This window comes from Macaca thibetana, chromosome 17, assembly GCF_024542745.1.
Source record: "Macaca thibetana thibetana isolate TM-01 chromosome 17, ASM2454274v1, whole genome shotgun sequence".
Lineage (NCBI taxonomy): Eukaryota > Metazoa > Chordata > Mammalia > Primates > Cercopithecidae > Macaca > Macaca thibetana.
In genome coordinates, this window is record NC_065594.1 from 18457576 (window position 1) to 18476237 (window position 18662).

The 18662-nt window shown below is 34.2% G+C and overlaps 1 protein-coding gene across 4 annotated transcripts in view; it reads left to right on the plus strand.

Annotated features, from left to right (window-relative positions):
• Nucleotides 1-18662, plus strand: part of COG6 (component of oligomeric golgi complex 6) — a 101422-nt gene that overhangs the window by 42335 nt on the left and 40425 nt on the right. For all 4 annotated transcript variants that reach the window (XM_050766117.1, XM_050766122.1, XM_050766118.1 and 1 more), the window contains exon 13: nucleotides 3307-3424. In XM_050766117.1, coding sequence (XP_050622074.1) covers nucleotides 3307-3424 — 118 coding nt within the window. The remainder of the gene's footprint in view (nucleotides 1-3306; nucleotides 3425-18662) is intronic.

Consider the following 18662-nt stretch of genomic DNA (forward strand, 5'->3'; position numbering starts at 1 on the left):
CTTTTTCTACTTGTTCACACATTTCCTCATTCAATTAAAAAGTTGACTGTATACTTGCCATTCTTCTAGGTAATAAGGAAACAGTAATTAACAAAACAGAACTTAAACTTACATTCTAGTAGGGGAGACAAGCAAGTATAAAATAATAATTTTTGGTAGTTATAAGGGTACTGAAGATGAAGCAGGAGAAAGGAAATAGAAAGTATAGGGAGTGACCATATATGACTAGATATATGTGTGTGTGACTATTTTTGAGGCCATTCAGTAGAGGTGGTATTTGAATACAGATGTGAATAATATGAAGGAGTTGGGCATGAAAAGATCTTGGGGAAGAATGTCCAGGACAAAAATACACTCTGGTACTGAAGCTAGGAAAAGCTTGCATTTTGGAGGACTAGAAAGAAGACCAGGAATTGGAGTATAGTGAATTGGAAGGAGTAGGGGGGGATGAAATAAGAAAGGTAGAGAGAGGCCAGCTCGTATAGGATTTTGAAGGCCATAGTGGTTATTTAGATTTCATACTGAGTGAATAAGATTGGGAAAAATGTGAGGGTTTTGAGTGACTTGAGCAGGTTCGTGTTACAAGGTTACTCTGAATACTCTGTGAATCATGTAGTGTAGTGAGACAAAAGGGAAAATAAGGAAGATATTTAGAAAGCAGTTTGTGGTCCTGAGAAGAGATGATGATGAGTTTAGACTAGGGTGACAGTAGTTGATTTCGGAGATAATTTATGTCACAGCCAATAGGACATGTATACATACTAGATAGCGTGAGGTGTGAGGAGTCAAGGATGAATAAGGCTTTTGGTTTGAACAGCTGGGTGAATGGTTTTGTTTGCTGAGATGGGGAATGCTGGAAAGGAACTGGTGGATGGGAGTGGTGGGTAATGAAGAATTCCGTTCAGTTTTGGCCTTGTCAGATTTGATGTATCTGTGAACATAGAGTAGGAGATTTTGAGTGAGCAAATAATACAGAGAGAAATCAGGGCTGAAGCTATAAATGTCTTAGTTTTCAGAAAATAGATGACATTTGATGCCATGGGAGTAGGTAAGGTCACTTGAGAAATGAGTATAGATAAAGAATGGGGCTAAAGACTGAGTCCTGGGAAGCTCCAATATTTTGAGGTCAAGAAGAGGAGAAACCACAAAACTGGCAAGGAATAGCAGTGAAGTTGGGAAAAAAACAAGACGCATGCAAGATCTCAAAAAATTCACCTCTTATACATTAAAACTCCCAACAAAAGGAAGATATAGAATCCAAAAAACAGGGACTCGAGCATGCTTGGATTATATATCTTTTCCTTTAAAGCTTTTCTCCCTGGAATTAATAAACACTTTGATTTTGTACTTTACTTTCCTATGCCCTTATCACTATTTTGGATCCAAGGTATTTAAGAGAACTCAACACTTCATTGTCTCACCATATAGTCCACCAGGTAATCGGCCTCTCTCCTGCCCCTGTCTGATACCCTTCTTGGAGCCCTCATTCCCCGCCAGTCTAGATGTGTTGCCCTTTAGGCCTACTGCAAGCTGCTTGGCTGTCACACTGGCGTTTGTCTTCTTCACTAGCCTGTTCATTGGCTTGTTTCGGGTATCCCTGATTCTTTGGTCAGCTCTGAATAGTACTTACATGAGTGTAATGATGTAAACATTGAATAGTCATTTACCAGAACTCTGTGCCCGTGGCTCTATTAGGAAACCTGGGGAAGGTGAAGTTTGAGTGTGTTGTGGTGGAGGAGGAGAACTGTATAAGAGAGTTTAACTCTCATCTTCTACATCAGGGAATTTGTAGATAATACCTAAAACTGAAAAATCAAGTAATAGTATAAGCATGTTGGATAGAAATATGGAATGAAATGTCAGAAGAAACGTCTACAATTATCTGGACCAGTTACTGGAACATAGTGAGTGCTCAATAAACATTAGTAAATTCTAGATCTGAGTAACTGCAAAGTACAGCTGATAACTACAAATTTAAAAAAAAAATGTAAATATATGTTGAGCTCTCTCTGAATTTTTCATTAAATTGCTTCTATTTGTTTTCATTTAATTTGCTTCCTCTGTTGCTTGATGTACACTTTTGTTCAGAGAAATACTTGTTTTTATTGCATGTGCAGGCGTGTGTGGGAATTCCATCCAGTTTATTTTAGTATTTGGTTTACAATATTTTTGACTGAAATACTTGTTGTTTCTTTAAAATATAAGTATTATGGCTATTGGTTTAGAAATTTGCTAGTATTTTGCTGTTTGCTCTATATATGTATTTTACTAATAATTTGCTTTTTTTCATGAACTATGTAAGAATTTATCTAATTTATTTTGGTTTCAGAATTGTACTGAAATATTACATTTGCAGAGATTAATATTTGCTTTTATAATATATCGTATGTGGTTTGATTTATCAGTAAATTTGCTGTGTTTTAGCTTACTGTTTGGTAGTATTTAATGCCATTATATTCATCTTTAGCAATCTAAAATGTTTTAGGCATGGAAGATGTTGTGATACCTTTAGAAATTATAATTCCCTACTGGATTACAGCATATTTTCATATCCTTAAGAAGCTTTTCCCCTAGAAAGTTGTTAAAATCATTTTTAGTGTGTGAATTAGGAGAAAAAAATTGGGAATTATTTTATATACGTACTTGTCTTAGATCTTGGCAAAAATGGGAAACCTCCTTGAATGGGTCTAAGAAATATCCTTATACAGTAGCAAATTGAGGATTATGGAACGTACTAATGTAATTAGTTATTTCAAAATATTATCATACTTTTCAGACTTATCAGACTTTTCAGTTAGTCTAAATATACTGCTCTGTAGGCAGCTGTATAAAAATTGAGAAACTCTAATTTATAGGTGTGTTATTGATATAATAGTATGACAGTTTTAATTAAAAGAATAACTCAGTATTTATGCAATTTAAATATTTTATCAATAGAGCTGTTGATTCAATGCTCTTCTTAAAATTTAACTGTCTTAGATAATCGAGACATATATTTACTCTAATAGAGGAAAAATAGAGATAGGGTTTTGTATATTACAAATATTTGTTCTGACCCACAGTTTTGCTAAAAGAGATTGTGAAATATTGAAAACATAGTAGTTTGTTTTTATTTTTTCGTCACCTAACTCAAAAGAAAAACAAAAATCCTGATTTTTAAAATATGAAACTAGAGTATTTGTAATTCATAGGTTATATTTTACATAAAAACTTTTATTTAAATCTAGGTCTTTTTAAAGCATTCTACTCAAAGAACTGTTTTGTTTCAGTTTCTGTTTTGCAACCTGAAATGTCCTTTGCTTTTAGTGGCATTGTTGGAAATAGTGCAACTACATTGTTGACTACCATTGAAGAAATGCATTTGCTAAGCAAAAAAATATTCTTCAATAGCTTGAGTCTTCATGCAAGTAAATTAATGGACAAGGTATGTTTGAAAAATGTAATTATTAAATTATGTGAATGTGAATCTTTCACATTAAAGATGTTTTAATGATTTTATTATTGATTTGTAACTTTTCCCATTACATTCTGTGTTCCTTTGAGTTCTTCCTGTCACCAACAACTTTCATTTTGAGATGACTGATTGTACCTAAGTTTATAGTCTTCATTCCAGAAACAGTATAACATCGAGTTATAATTAGAGATAGCGTCTCAGGCTCCAATTTTACTACCATTTTTTCTGTCACAGAAGTTGTATAATTAAAGCAAATTTACTATATTTAGCCGGGGGCTAAGATGACATATAGATTGGAAAACCAGAACTCTTACAAAATGTTTTTTCCAAACAGCTTGTATTTCTACCCCTGATGTTACAGTTTTGCCCTTATGAAATTTATGCTCCTCTGAGTTATAAATTATTTATGAAAACAAACAAAAAAACACATCCCACAAAAAAACAAATAAACAACAAAAACCTGAACAAGGTCTGTAAGATCTAATATCTTAAATTGAGCAGGGTATTTTGGTAGGACCTTAAGGAATATATTTACAATGATCAAATTCTTCTTTATTTTTGTTTCATTATTGAGGACATGAGTTTTTCAAGGATGTGTCACAATCACCATGCTGGCTTTTTAATTGTACTACTCTATCTAATAGGCTAGCTATATTAGGCCCGGGTTTTGTAATATGGTATAAAATAGTCAGTAGCAATTTAGTTCAGAATACCTGGTCAATCTTTACTTTCCTAAGTTCAATCTTCACTTTCCTAAGTCTACTTCCTGACCCACATGCATGACTCAGATTCATTTGGAAAAGCAACATGAATTTGTGGAGCTGGAATGTCTACCTTAATTTTTCTTGCCTTGTGTATTTCTGTTTGCATCACCAGTTTACTAACAATCATTTCTGGTTATATTTGTTTTTATGGTTCTTATTTAGACAGAACTCTTCTAAAATAATTTATACATGATACCCAAACATTAAACATGAACAAATATGTGCCAGATGTTGAGAGTACAAGGATGAACACTCAAGGTCTGTTGACCTCCTTAAGGTTGCTTCTCCTTTAGTGGAAAATGACCAAATAAGTCTGGTTATTATAGAATGCTATGATTTATGAAAGACATGTGCCTAGGGTATATGCTAGCACCCAAGGAGGAGTATATTTAGCAAACTGTATGTACTCTTCTACAGAGAGGAAGCTTTCCACAGAGAGACGTAAGACAGTTGAACTTTGAAGGACAGGTAGGCTTTAGATAGGTGAAGAAAGGAGTGGATGGGGTCATCTTAAATAGAAGTAACAAATAGAATATGCTAGAACATGAGTATGAGTTACCTATAAACACATTTTTCATTTATTAAGAAATACCACTAGTAAAGTGATGTGTTTTATATATGTAAGTGGGGAGGCTGGGTTGGAGATAGGAAAATTAAAGGAGTATTGCAGTTGTTTTTATTCACACATGATCTAAGGGAAAGACTCTGGGAATAGGCAAGAGGGGACAGATTCTTGAAGGGTGAAGATAAAATCTTCAAAACTTGATGACTGACTGAATGTGGGTAAGTGAGAGGGAGCCATCTAGAATAATTCCTAGGCTAACCACAAATATCTAGAATGCAGAAAGAGGGAACAATTTGGGAGATAAAGATGGTATCGTCTAAGTTAGATAAGTTGAGTTTGAGGTGCCTATGAGACATCCCTCTGGAACTGGTCTTATCTAAAGGGGAGCGATACATTTGGGTTTAGAGAGTTTCACATATAAGAGATAGTTGAATTCATGGGTTTGGGTGAAGTCACTAGGAAGAATTTTTTTTGTAAGAGTGGAGCTACCAGGACACAGTCTTGGGAAATGCTGACATTTAAGAGAAGGAAAAAAGTCAACAGTATGATGCTAAGAGAGGATGGCCAGAGAGGCAGGACAAAAATTAGGATAAGGTTTTATCAGAAAAGCTAAGAGAAGAGAGTTTCTAGAAGGAGGGCATGGTTAATAATGACAGATGCTTTTAAAGAGTTCTAGTAGGAGGCTTGTTATCTTTGGCAATATATATGTGATAGGTGACCTGACTGGACAATTTTAGTCCTGTGGTGGAGATAGGAGCCAGATTGCAGTATGTAGAAAAGCTCATGGGTAAGCATATTTCCAGCTTTACCAATTGGAAAACATACGGGCCTTAAGACTGAAAATAGATGCATTAGGCATTTGTATTAAGAAATTTGAAACAGAACAATAAAATAAAGATAAATAGAAAGGATGGAATTAAATTTCTGTGACAAATTAGAAAACAAAAGCAGAATTATTTGTTGAAAAGATAAACAAAATTGACAAACTTCTAACAAGTTTAATCAAGAAAAAAAGAAAATTAAAAGTTTTTAGAAATTAGAGACAATCCACAGATGAGAATTAAAACTTAGAGAGTACACATATGCAGTTTTATGCTAATCATCTGAAAATCTGAATAGGGTGAATGCTTTTCAAGGTGACATAAATTGGTAAAATGTGAGCCAAAAGGAAGTGGAAAGTGTGAATATACCTAAGGAAGGAAGAAAAGTTATTAAAGAACGTGTTGCCAGGCCTCGTTCAGATTATATAGAGGACTTCATTCATACTTAGGAGGAACAGATAATTCTTCAGAACACGAAAAAATATGAAAAGCTTCTCAGTTTGTTTTAGGTAGTATAACACTGACATAAAACCTTTTAAAGATAGTCAGTAGTGAAAACCATGTATTAGTCACCTTTTAAGTTTTAAAACTTCAAAATTCAGCATTTATATATTAAAACCAAGAATGATTTATTACATAAATATAAGAATGTTTCAGTGTTAGGAAATATACTAAATGAGTATATAAAATAAATTTTATATTCTCATATTTGATCACATTGTTTAGGGAAAATCTTAGTAAGTCATTGAAGAATACTTCCTTAACCATATAAAGAGAGATAAAACTAACAGCCAACATCATAATTAATATTGACACACTCGTGATTCTTCTATTTAAGTGAAGAACAAGAATGCTTGCCAATACTTTTAAATAATAACCATGGCAGAAAGACCAGATAAAGAAATGAATTGTAAATATTTTAAAGGAGGAGATGTTAGATTATTTATGGATGTTATGATAGTCTCTTTTGAGGACCTAGGAGAATCAACTAAAAAGTTGTACACCAGAAAATGAATTCTAGTGAAGTCATTGGTGAAAAGATCAATATGCAAATGTAATTAATTTTCTTATATGCCAGCTCATGAGGTGCTCAATAAATACTGGTAACATGAATGGTTCAGTTCATTTTCTGCTGGCCTATATTCCATCACTATCTTGCCATTAGCTTTAAATCTCTTGCACCCTTGCCATTTCACCACATTCACTTTGCAAAACCACCTTGAATTCAAGTTTTCAATATTTCCTGAGTGCTGCTAAAGGAAATTGCATCATACAGACAGGAGTCACTAAAAATTGTCTCCAGCATCAGGAAGGCCCTCCAGGAGGTCCAGCAAATACTGATTGTCCTTTGGCAGCCACTCACATTTACCATACTTACTTTCACCCATTTCCTCAAATCTACTATCTTACCTCCTACTGAAAAAGTGCCAACCCTTGCTAAAACTGGATAATGGACATTAAAAAATATATATTTGCCTACACGATGAGCAAAAGTGACATTTTGTTATTTTTCTCATTTGGATTTCTGAGATTCTAGTGAGAATACGCATTTTAAGATAATGTGTTTTGGCTGTTTATGAATTGCTTGTTCAAGTCCTTTGCCATTTTCCTGTTGGGTTGTCTTGTTTGTTTCTGATAGTCTTTATGCCTTAAGAATATTAACTCCATCATATATATTACAGACATTTTCTCCACATTATCATCTGCCTTTAAAATTTGCCTGTAGTATTTTCTGAAACATCAACTTTTAATTTTTTTATAGTTCGATATAACTTTTTTTTATATAGTTTTTTTCCCTTGGGAGCATTCCATGCTTGAAAGTATTCCCACAAGAGAAAACATTTAGAATTTAATATGTAATAAAGTTAGCATCTATTAGTGGGGAAGTGATCGATTGTTTAATATATTTATTTAGATATATTTTCTTAGGTGTTTCTATGTTTTCACTTTATTTATTTATTTTTTAAGCAACAGGGTCTTACTCTTGTTGCCCAGGATCATAGCTCACTGTAGCCTCGAACTCCTGGGCTCAAGCCATCCTTCTACCTCAGCCTTCCAAGTAGCTGGGACTACAGGTGCATGCCACCATGTCCAGCTAATTTGATTTTTCTTTTTTTTTTTTTTTTTTGTAGAGACATGGTCTCACTATGTTGCCCAGGCTTGTCTCCAACTACTGGCCTCAGGTGATCCTCCTGCCTCAGCCTCCCAAAGTGCAGGAATTACAGACGTGAGCCACCACACCTGGCCCTGGCCCTGGTTTCACTTTTGCAACAAATTTTTAATCTACTGAAGTTTATTATTGTTCAGACTGAAAAGTTAAGATCTTATTCTTTCCCAAGTGGTTATCCATTTATTTTGTTTTATTACCCTAATAGTAAATTTCTGTATATTTTATTAGTCATGTAAAAGTTAAAATGAAAGTTGCAACAAAACAGGAAAATACACAGTTGACCCCTGAACAACATAGGAGTTAGGATGCTGACCCCTGTGCGGTTGAAAAAAATCTGCATATGACTTTTGACTCTCAAAATGTAACTGCTCATTAGCTTACTATTGACTGGAAGCCTTGCTAGTAATGTAAGCAGTCAATTAACACATTTTTTTGTTGTATGTATTTATATACTGTATTCTTACAATAAAGTAAGCTAGTGAAAAGAAAATGTTATTAAGAAAATCATAAGGGAGAGAAAATATATCTACTATTCATTAAATGGAAGTGAATCATCATAAAGGTCTTTATCCTCGTTGTCTTCACATTGAGTAGCCTGAGAAGGAGGAAAAAGAGGGATTGGTCTTGCTGTCTCAGAGAGTAGCAGAGGGAGAAAAAAATCTATGTAAATGTGGACCTTTGTGGTTTAAACATTGGTTGTTTAAGGGTCATCTGTAATGGATAGTAAAAGGCAATTGAAGGATGACATCTTCCAATTAAAACTTTGAACAGAACAGGATGAAAATGAGGGAAGAAAGTAATTGTAATTTGAATATATTAATTACCAATCAATATTGCAGCTTATGTGAGTTTGTAGAGTGAATGGGCTCTGATAATTATTGTTGTTTTCATTGTCATTATTATTAATTGAACCCTTGATGTTTTTCTCAGATATGAACTGGGCTATATTTAGAGTTATTTTTACATTAGATTGCAACTGTATTATGATTCTCTTTACAACTTATATGTTGCTTGTATCTACAATCATTTCCGGGTTTTTGCAAGAATATCTTCCTTTCATCAAATTTTAATGTTCCATAATTTTATATTAGTTATATCTTTTACTTATTCTGCTTCTTGTAAACCATTTTGCTTCCTCTAAAAACATTGTAGCTCTATGAAGAAAACAGTATTTATTGTAGAATGTTCTTCATTAGCAAAGCACCCAAGTGGAAATTTCTGTTAATATAATTTTAAGTGGATAGTATAATTGTTAGGAAGAATAGCTTTTAAAATAAAGGTATAGCCAGAGATGAATTTTAAAAAATATGATTGCTTTTGTGCTTTTAAAGACATACTTGGGAACTGATTCTTTATCCAGCATGAAAAAAAAAAAAATTCAAGGACATAATTTTATTGAAAGACGTACCTTTTCCCTAACAAAGCAGTTTGAAGCACTTGAGTATTCAAGTATGCATACTCCCTTCCTTATCAGGCTCTCCGGAAATATTCATAACTGCAAATCTAGTGAAGTTTAAAGAGAATATGTGTCTATACTGCAAAAGACACAGTGCTGTATCAATTTAGGCTAGACTGACATTTTCTAAAATTATTTCTCACTCTAGTAATAGTACAGTTCTAATTGAAAGGATATAGCCTGTCTTAAATGAAACCCATATCAAATTAATAGTAGTCAGGATTGATTTGCCTGGTCCTCTGGAGAAAAAAAAAAAAAAAAAAAACCTAAAATGATTCTTTAAATAAATAGTCATTTAAATTCTAGGATATAGTTACTGCTTTGAATCTCTTTTTACTACTCATAGCATAGTATGTGGATTAGCAGCTTGGGCATCATCTGGGAACTTACTAGACATGCAAATATCTCAGGCCCTACTCCAGACCTACTGAATCGAATTATGCATTTTAATAAGATTCCCAGGAGGTTCATATGCTCATTAAAGTTTGAGAGGTGCTGTTCTGGTTGAATAGTTTGAGTTTTACATTATTCCTTACAGATGGTTGTGCCAGGAAAACAAACAAACAAAAAACTGAATTTTTTTTTATCCAAAATGCTTTAACATTAAAAAAAAAGTGTATAAAACAAGCTGTAATTTGAAATTATTTCAAACACGTTAATTTGTACTCTTAAATTTATCTTGGACAATTTTGTTGACTTAAAAACTTAAATTCCACATATTGTCAGTTTCTAGAATGTATGTATTTAGAGCAAAAGGAATAGATATATATATATACACACACACACTTCTTTAAATATATACATATATAATCCTTTATATATATATTTTAATAGAGAGAGAATGAGGAAATTCGTTTAAAAATATGAGGACTCTGTGTTTGGTTGGTTTGTCTTTATATTTTGAAAGCAAATGGGTGAAGGGCCTTCTAAGAAACTACACAACAGAAAATTAGAGAACTTTAAATGAAAGATAGCTGAAAGAATAAAACTAAAGTTGGTAGTGGGATGAAGTCATAGGAACAGCTTTTGGAATTTTTATGGTGCAACCTTTTTATTTTTCTCTAGTAAAAGGGCACCTAAACTACCGAAAGGATAAAAAGTAGTCACAAGAAGAATGAGGACTTTTGGTATAGCGCTACACATTTAAAAAAAGAGAGGTTTTGATATATGAAATAGGAATTTTTCAGTAGCTTAAATGCTTTTTTTAAATTTATTGATTGATTAATTGATTGAGACAGAGTCTGTCTCTGTCGTCCAGGCTGGAGCTCAGTGGTGCACTCTCTGCTCACTGCAACCTCCTTCTCCTGGGTTCAAGCGATTCTCCTGCCTCAGCCTCCTGAGTAGCTGGGACTACAGGCACCCACCACCATGTCCAACTAATTTTTGTATTTTTAGTAGAGACAACATTTTACCACGTTGGCCAGGCTGATCTTGAGTTCCTGGCCTCAAGCAACCCACCCACCTCAGCCTCCCAAAGTGATGGTATTACAGGCATAAGCCAACATGCCTGGCCTTTAAATGCTTTTACATGTGAAATGTTTCTGTATACTTCAACTTTGTCACTTAAAAATATTCAAATTTTGAAATAAGTATTTCATAATAAGACTTGATGTTTAATATGTACAATAATATAAAGAAGAAGAACAAATGAGCTTGCTTTTTTTTTTTTTTTTTTTTTTTTTTTTTGAGACAGAGTCTCACTCTGTCACCAGGCTGGAGTGCCATGCACAATCTCTGCTCACTGCCTCCTCTGCCTTCCAGGTTCAGGCGATTCTCCCGCCTCAGCCTCCTGCGTAGCTGGGACTACAGGCATGCACCACCGTGCCCAGCTAATTTTTGTATTTTTAGTAGAGAAGGGGTTTCACCATGTTGGCCAGGATGGTCTCCATCTCTTGACCTCGCGATCCCCACTCACAGCCTCCCGAAGTGCCGGGATTACAGGCATGAGCCACTGTGCCCGGCCGAGCTTTCTTTTTAACTGCAGCTATAGTACCCAAGTCTAAAGTATACAGTTAGTTGAATGTTTGTATTTGCATGTGCTCATTAACTATCACCCAGATAAGACATAAAACATTTATAGCACCTCAGAAGGCATCCTCATTCCCCTTCCCAGTCAATATCTAACCCCAGTGTAAACTGCTGTCTGACTACTATCTCTTGTTTTCCCTGATATTAACTTCATGTAAATAGATCATACAGTGTGTACATTTTTGGCCCTGATTTAATTTAACATATCTGTAAGATTCATATATTTTACATGTTCAGTAGTTCATTTTTTAATTGTTGTGTAGTGATTTTGTTATATATATGCACCACAATTTACTCATTCTATTAGTGATGGACATTTGGGACATTTCTAGTTCTTGGATATTGTAAATAAAGCTGTTATGAATAGTCTTATACATGTGTTGGTGAACATAAAAGTTTTTATTTCTGTTGTATGTATGCCCAGAAATGGAATATCTGGATTATAAGATTGATTAGCTTTAGTAGATATTGCTAAGTATTTTTCCAAAGTAATTGTCCTAGATGACTTCACCAGAAATGTGGGCGTTTCAGTTGTTCCACATTCTCTCCAGTACTTGATGTTGTTAGTCTTTTTAATTTTAGTCATTATAGAAAGTGTGTGGTGGTATTTCATTTGCTTGTAGTTTGCATTTTTCTCAAGATTAATGGTGTTGAACAGTTTTTCATGTTTATTGGCTGCTGGATGTACTTTCTTGTGAAGTTGTCTTTTAAAGACTGTTGCAGATCATGCCTGTAATCCCAGCACCTTGGGAGGCCGAGGCAGGCAGATCATGAGGTCAGGAGATCGAGACCATCCTGGCTGACATGGTGAAACCCCGTCTCTACTAAAAATACAAAAAGTTAGCCGGGCGTGGTGGCGGGCGCCTGTGGTCCCAGCTACTCGGCAGTTTGATGCAGGAGAATGGCGTGAACCCGGGAGGTGGAGGTTGCAGTGAGCTGAGATCACGCCACTGCACTCCAGCCTGGGTGACAGAGTGAGACTCCCTCTCAAAAAATTAAATAAATAAATAAATAAATAAATAAAAGACTGTTGCAGAGAGTCCTTAGGTTGTTACCTTTTCCTCATTGACTTGTAAGAGTTTTCAAACGTGTTTGGATACAAGTCCTTTATGGAATAATAAGCATTACAGATATTTTCTACATTTTTGAACTGTCTTTTCACTCTGTGAGTTGTGTATTAGATCAACAGAAATTCTCAATTTGTAATTCCGTCTTGTATAACAAGCTTTTATTTCATGATTAGTTCCTTTTGTGTCCTGTTTAAGAAATCTTTGCCTATCCCAAGGTCATGAGGATATTCTTCTGTATTTTTCTCTAAGAAGCTTGATTATTTTAGCTTCCACATTTAGGCCTTCAATCCATCTCAAATGTTTGAGTATGGTATGAAGGTAGGGGTCAAGTTTAATTTGTGTGTGTATGCGTTATTTAAATTAGTTTATTTCTGCTTTCAATTTTTCTTGCCTTTGGTCTTGATCCATGTCGTAATGTCTGGTAAAACATAACTGGATACCTAATACCATGTTCTCATAGTAGGTCTTCAGCAGATGTTTGATAGATTGAAAAACTAGAAGAGCCTTAGAAGCTAATCTTCTCAGTCGTCTTTGTCCTTAGCTACATATGTATTTCTTAGGTTACCTGAGACTTCTGTTTTTTTCCAGTTAAGTTGATATTTAATAATTTGTTGTCTTAGTACCAGTAGTGCAGTTGCACGTAGTTTGTGTGCGGTGATACAAGTATAGCCTTTCTTAAAGATTCATTCTGAGTTTGTTGGGAATACTTATCTCGGGTAAGCAATTGATGGCTCCACATTAGAAAGGCAATATATGGCTCAAGGAGAAATCCTGGGCTTTGGAGTCTAATAGAGCTGTACTCAAATTCTAACTTTTCCAATCATTATGACTTTCAATAAGCTGTCACTATGTAATTGAGTTTTTACTAAATGTAAAACAAAGAATGATGACACAGTAAACTTAGATAAACCTACCCTAGGTCACATAGTCACTAAGAGTGAATAGAAATCCACGTCTGCTTAATTGCTAAGCCTGTGCCTACTTCTTGGTGGATGTTCCATACATAATAGTTCCTTTTAACATTTTCCTTTTATTTTTAATTTTTATAAATTTATGAGATACCAATGCAGTCATGTTACATTTATATATTATGTAGTGGTGAAGTCTGGGCTTTTAGTGTAACCATCACCTGAGTACTGTACATTGCACCCAGTAGGTAATTTCTCATCCTCCACTCCCACCCTCCCAACCTTTCTGAATCTCCAGTGTCTATTATTTTACTCTGTGTCCATGTGTACACATTATTTAGCTCCCGCTTACAAGAACATGCAATATTTGACTTTGTTTATTTCACCTAAGATAATGGCCTCAAGTTCCACTCATGTTGTTGCAAGAGAAATGATTTCATTCTTTTTCATGGCTGACTTTGTTTATTTCACCTAAGATAATGGCCTCAAGTTCCACTCATGTTGTTGCAAGAGAAATGATTTCATTATTTTTCATGGCTGAGTAGTATTCCATGGTGTGTGTGTATGAGTATGTATGTGTATATATATATGTGTGTGTATATGTGTGATGTGTGTGTATAACATGTATAACATATATGTAAGACAACTTAGGTTGATTCCATATCTTCACTATTGTGCATATTTTCATATGGATATACACTTGATCCAGCACCATTTATTGTAAAGGCCATCCATTCCCACTGCAGTGAAGTGGAAATGGTCATAAATCACATGACTATGTATGTGGATTTGTTTGGTAATTGTGATTTCCATTGATTTATTTTAGATTATTCCATGATTTTATTTTGTTTAGAATCAACTTATACATTTTTAAAATAAAAAAGCTTTCTGAGGCTTTGATTAAATCTATAGATCAGTTGAGGAGAAATTAGTATCTTAATGATACCAAGATTTTCAATTTATGAACATCATGTATCTCTCCATTTACTTAGGTCTTTAGTTTCTCTCACTAACCTTTTATAGTGTTCAGGCCTTACACATCTTTTGTTAGATTTATTCCCTGATATTGAAGGGTTTTTTTGATGCTTTTGGAACTTCTTTTTCTTTTTAAATTTTATTTTCCACATATGTATTTATAGTATAGAGTTGATTTTGATTGTTGATTCTGTTTCCACATACCTTAAAGGCAGTTTGCTTTTGAGTGCAAGAGTAAGTCATTGAAGATTTAGTCTCACATCTTCATTTTTGAAAGCATTTTAAAAAGATCATTGGAACTGCTGTATGGAGAATGGAATGTGGGTATGGAGGAGCACATTTGGAAGAAAGGAGACCACTTAGGAGACAGAGTAAACCTGGCAAAAGTGGCTTGCTATAGAGTAGTAGCATAGGATGGTTTGGAGCATTTGCATTTGGAATATATTTTAATGGTATAGAGATAATTCAGTAAATTAAGTGAGGGAAATGAAGAAAAGAAAAAATCAACAAATACTTTTGGGTTGTTGATCTGATTAACTGGATAGCATTAATACTTGTACATTAAAGCTTCTAAGCAAATACCCTCATTTAATGTTTGTAAAACAAAAAGTGGTAACTATTGTTCCTACTCCCTTTTGTATTTCATACAAACTCTGAGTTCTTTAGAAGTTTTTTCTTTTTTAAATAGGGCAGCGAAGACATTAGCTGGTCCTTTTCTTTTTCTTTTTTCTTTTTTTTTTTTTTTTTTTTTTTTTTTTTTTTACTAGCTTTTGTTTTTGATGAAAGAAAAATTTTAACCTTACCATGTAATGCTAATTTCTGTCTTTTAAAAAATCTTAACTTATAAAACAATATATCTAATTTTACTTATGTTTAAAATTACATTGGAGCCCATGAGTGGGCTTCTATTAATCTATAATTGTGTCTGTAATTTTCCATATGTTTATTTTTTTTTTTGAAAAACAAATGGTAACCTCAATGATATTCTTAAAGATGTATGCCTTCCTCCTCCACCTGTAACACGTGAGAATCACTGGTTTGAAAAGTTTAAAGCATGTGAGTCACAAGGATATAAAATTAGCTAGCAAAATTTCAATGTAGCAAAACATTTAGGAAGAAAGGATGCTTTATATAAACTTGAAGAAGGCCTCAAATAGGTTGTAAGATACTGGGGCCATTAGTGCTGATAGGCTTCAGTGTGGTCATGATCTTAAGAAACAGCTGTTAATAGCGCCTTATCGTAGATTCCCTAAGATCTATGATCCTACAGAAGAATCTAAGATCTATAGCATCCTCTCTGAAAAAATTAACTTTATAGAATTCAAGTAAAAATATCACTTATGAAAATCAAAATTAACACTTTGATGTGGTCGTTATATGTGTGACCTTTGGAGTTACTGCTTGGGTGAGAGTCTAAGCTCTGCCCCTTCTAAGAACAGTGGGACCTTTGGCACCTTATTTAATCTGTCCTTATTTTAGTTTCCTCATATATAAAATCCGATATTCTTCCTTCCTCCTCCTTCTCATCAGTCTTACTCATCTTCTGTAAAATGGGAATAATATATACCTTAGGCTTATTAGGATGAAATGAAGATGACATGTAAAAGTACATGGTACAGTTTTTAGATTATTTTTTCACATGTTACAAAATACTCATTTTGAAGATAGAAATATAAAGAAAGTTTAAACATAACTGTAGGTAACATTCAGTGTTTTAATATTTCAGTCTTTTAAAAATACAAGTGTACACACACCTGTACACATGATGTGCATACAATTTTGTTTTTGTTTTTGAGATGGAGTCTCACTCTGTGGTCCAGACTGGAGTGCACTGGTGCAATCTCAGCTCACTACAATGTCCACCTCCTGAGCTCAAGCGATTCTCCTGCCTTAGCCTCCCAAGTAGCTGCGATTACAGGCATATGCCACCACGCCCAGCTAATTTTTGTATTTTTAGTAGAGACGGGGTTTCGCATATTGGCCAGGTTGGTCTCAAACTCCTGACCTCAGGTGATCCGCCCACCTCAGCCTCCCAAAGTGCTGGGACTGCAGGCGTGAGTTACCATGCCTAGCCCTGATGAGTAGTTTGCATTTTTCATTTAACATATTATTGGGGCTTAATAAAATGTTAATTCTTTATTTTTGGAAACATCTTTAATACTGTACTTATGGATCCCATTCTTCCACACAGAAGCCAGTTATAGATGAATTATTTTGGTTCATATTCCCTATTAAATAGCATTACTAATGCCAAAGCATTCCCTCATAGTACTGTTGGAACATGTTTATTGTCTAGAGGCTTGTTAAGAAATGACTTACTGTTTAGTCCACTGGTATTTCAAAACAATTGATTAAATATATAGTGGCACATGTATATGTTTTATGTTATAACTATGTTGCAGGAACATAAATTGAATGTAAGCGACCATGATCAACAGTTTTTATTGATATCCATTATGCTTAAAACATTGTGAAAGAGCAGTTAAGAAGATATGTGCCTGAAATAGGGAGTCTAATCTATTTGAAGTAGACACTCTCACATGTCATTTTAGCAGCCTTGTATTTGGATTTTAAAACAAGCAAAGATGTTTGCTCATTGTCGCTGAGGGAGTATGCTTTGACTATAACCAGTGATTTTTTTATCCATTCATTCACACGAACGTGCTTAGGTTAGTGGCACATATCCGTGATATAGATATTTGGAAGTAACATGTGGCCATGTTTAAAACAAAGCTTACCTGCCTGAGCAAGTACTTGCATGCCTGCTGTAGATACTCAGCAAAGTATCCTGTGGCCAAGGTCAGGTTACAACTCTAGTTAAGATTTTTGAGAGTTTAAGATCATGACAAAAATAGAGGGAAAAGTCAAACATACAGAATAAGAAAGAGGGAAATCTTTATTTGTAAGGCAAAAGTTCACATTTTCTTCAACTTTCTGTCAGTATGTAAGATTTCTATGAATAGCTCAAGTCCTGGCATAAGTAGCAGTGATAATATTAACACCTCTTTCTCCCAGTCACATCACTCTGAGGATGCATCTGCCACTCACTCACTGGTACTGACTGGTTTCCAAGGAAGTGGAGTGTGAATAAACTTGGATTTTTTACACAGCTTAAAGCTTATAGGAATTTTTGTATTGTGATTATTGTTTTACATGAAGTTCATAAAATGTATTTTGTTTTTTTCTAATGGTTGCTACTACTTGTTTTAGGCCCTCTAAATAACAAAGCCCACTTAAGTCTAGTGTTTGGCCTCCACAGGCTTATATGGAAATATGAAAGACATAGTAAAGAGGGTCTCTTCCCTAAGGGGAAGATTATGGTTAGTATAAAGTAAGTGCAAGAATGCATTGGAGGTACTTAAAAGAAATGTAGACTTGTCTCTTACAAAGTTTAACCATTAGAATGAATTTTACAAAATGAAACTAAAGTGACAAAAGGATATTAATGAACTATTTCTCTTCCTTAGATTTTCTTTCTGTTATTCTGCTATAGGATTTTGTAGTCACAAAGTTTGTTTATCTGAAAAACTGCCATAATTTTCACTTTGCTTTAGAAGTATGGTTCTTACCTTGTTGCTGATCTAATGGATGTGTGTGAAAGCACCTCATAGAATGGCAGTTTGTCGAATGACTTGAGTTCAAGTAGCACTCACTTGCAATAATTTACCATCAACTGTAACTATGGCAAAGTGCATCTTTAGCCTTAAATTTAAACTCCTTAAAGACCTGATTTCAAGGGAGAAAAAAATTTCCTTTAAGCTTTCTCCCACCAATGTGTAAGTTTTACATCATTGGTCTTCTGTTTTGTTTGGCAATTTAAAAATCTCTTGTGTGAATTTTTGAAAAAATTTTTTTTAAAGATTTATTGCTTCCAAGTGCAACAAAAATAAAAATAAATAAATGGGACCTAATTAAACTAAAATGCTTCTGTATAGCCAAAGAAATAACCATCAGAGGAGACACACAACCCACAGAGAAAATATTTGCAAACTGTGCATCTGAAAAAGGACTAATATCCAGAATACAAGGAACACAAACAAATCAGCAAGAAAAAAAAATCCCATCAAAAAGTGGGCAAATGAGATCAAGGAAATGCAAATTAAAACCACAGCGAGACACCACCTTACTCCTGTAAGAATGACCATTATTAAAAAGTAAAAAAATGTATATATTAATGTGGATATGGTGAAAGGGAATGCTTATATACTGCTGGTGGGAATGTAGATTAGCACAGCCTTTGTGGAAATCACTAGGGAGATTTCTTAAAGAACTAAAAGATCTACCATTCAATCCAGCACTCCCACTACTGGATATCTACCCAAAGGAATAGAAGTCATTATATCAAAAAGACACTTGCACACGTATGTTTATGGCAGCACAGTTGCAATTGTAAAGATAATGAAACCAACCTAAGTGCCCATCAACCAATGAGTTGCAAAATAAAGAAATTG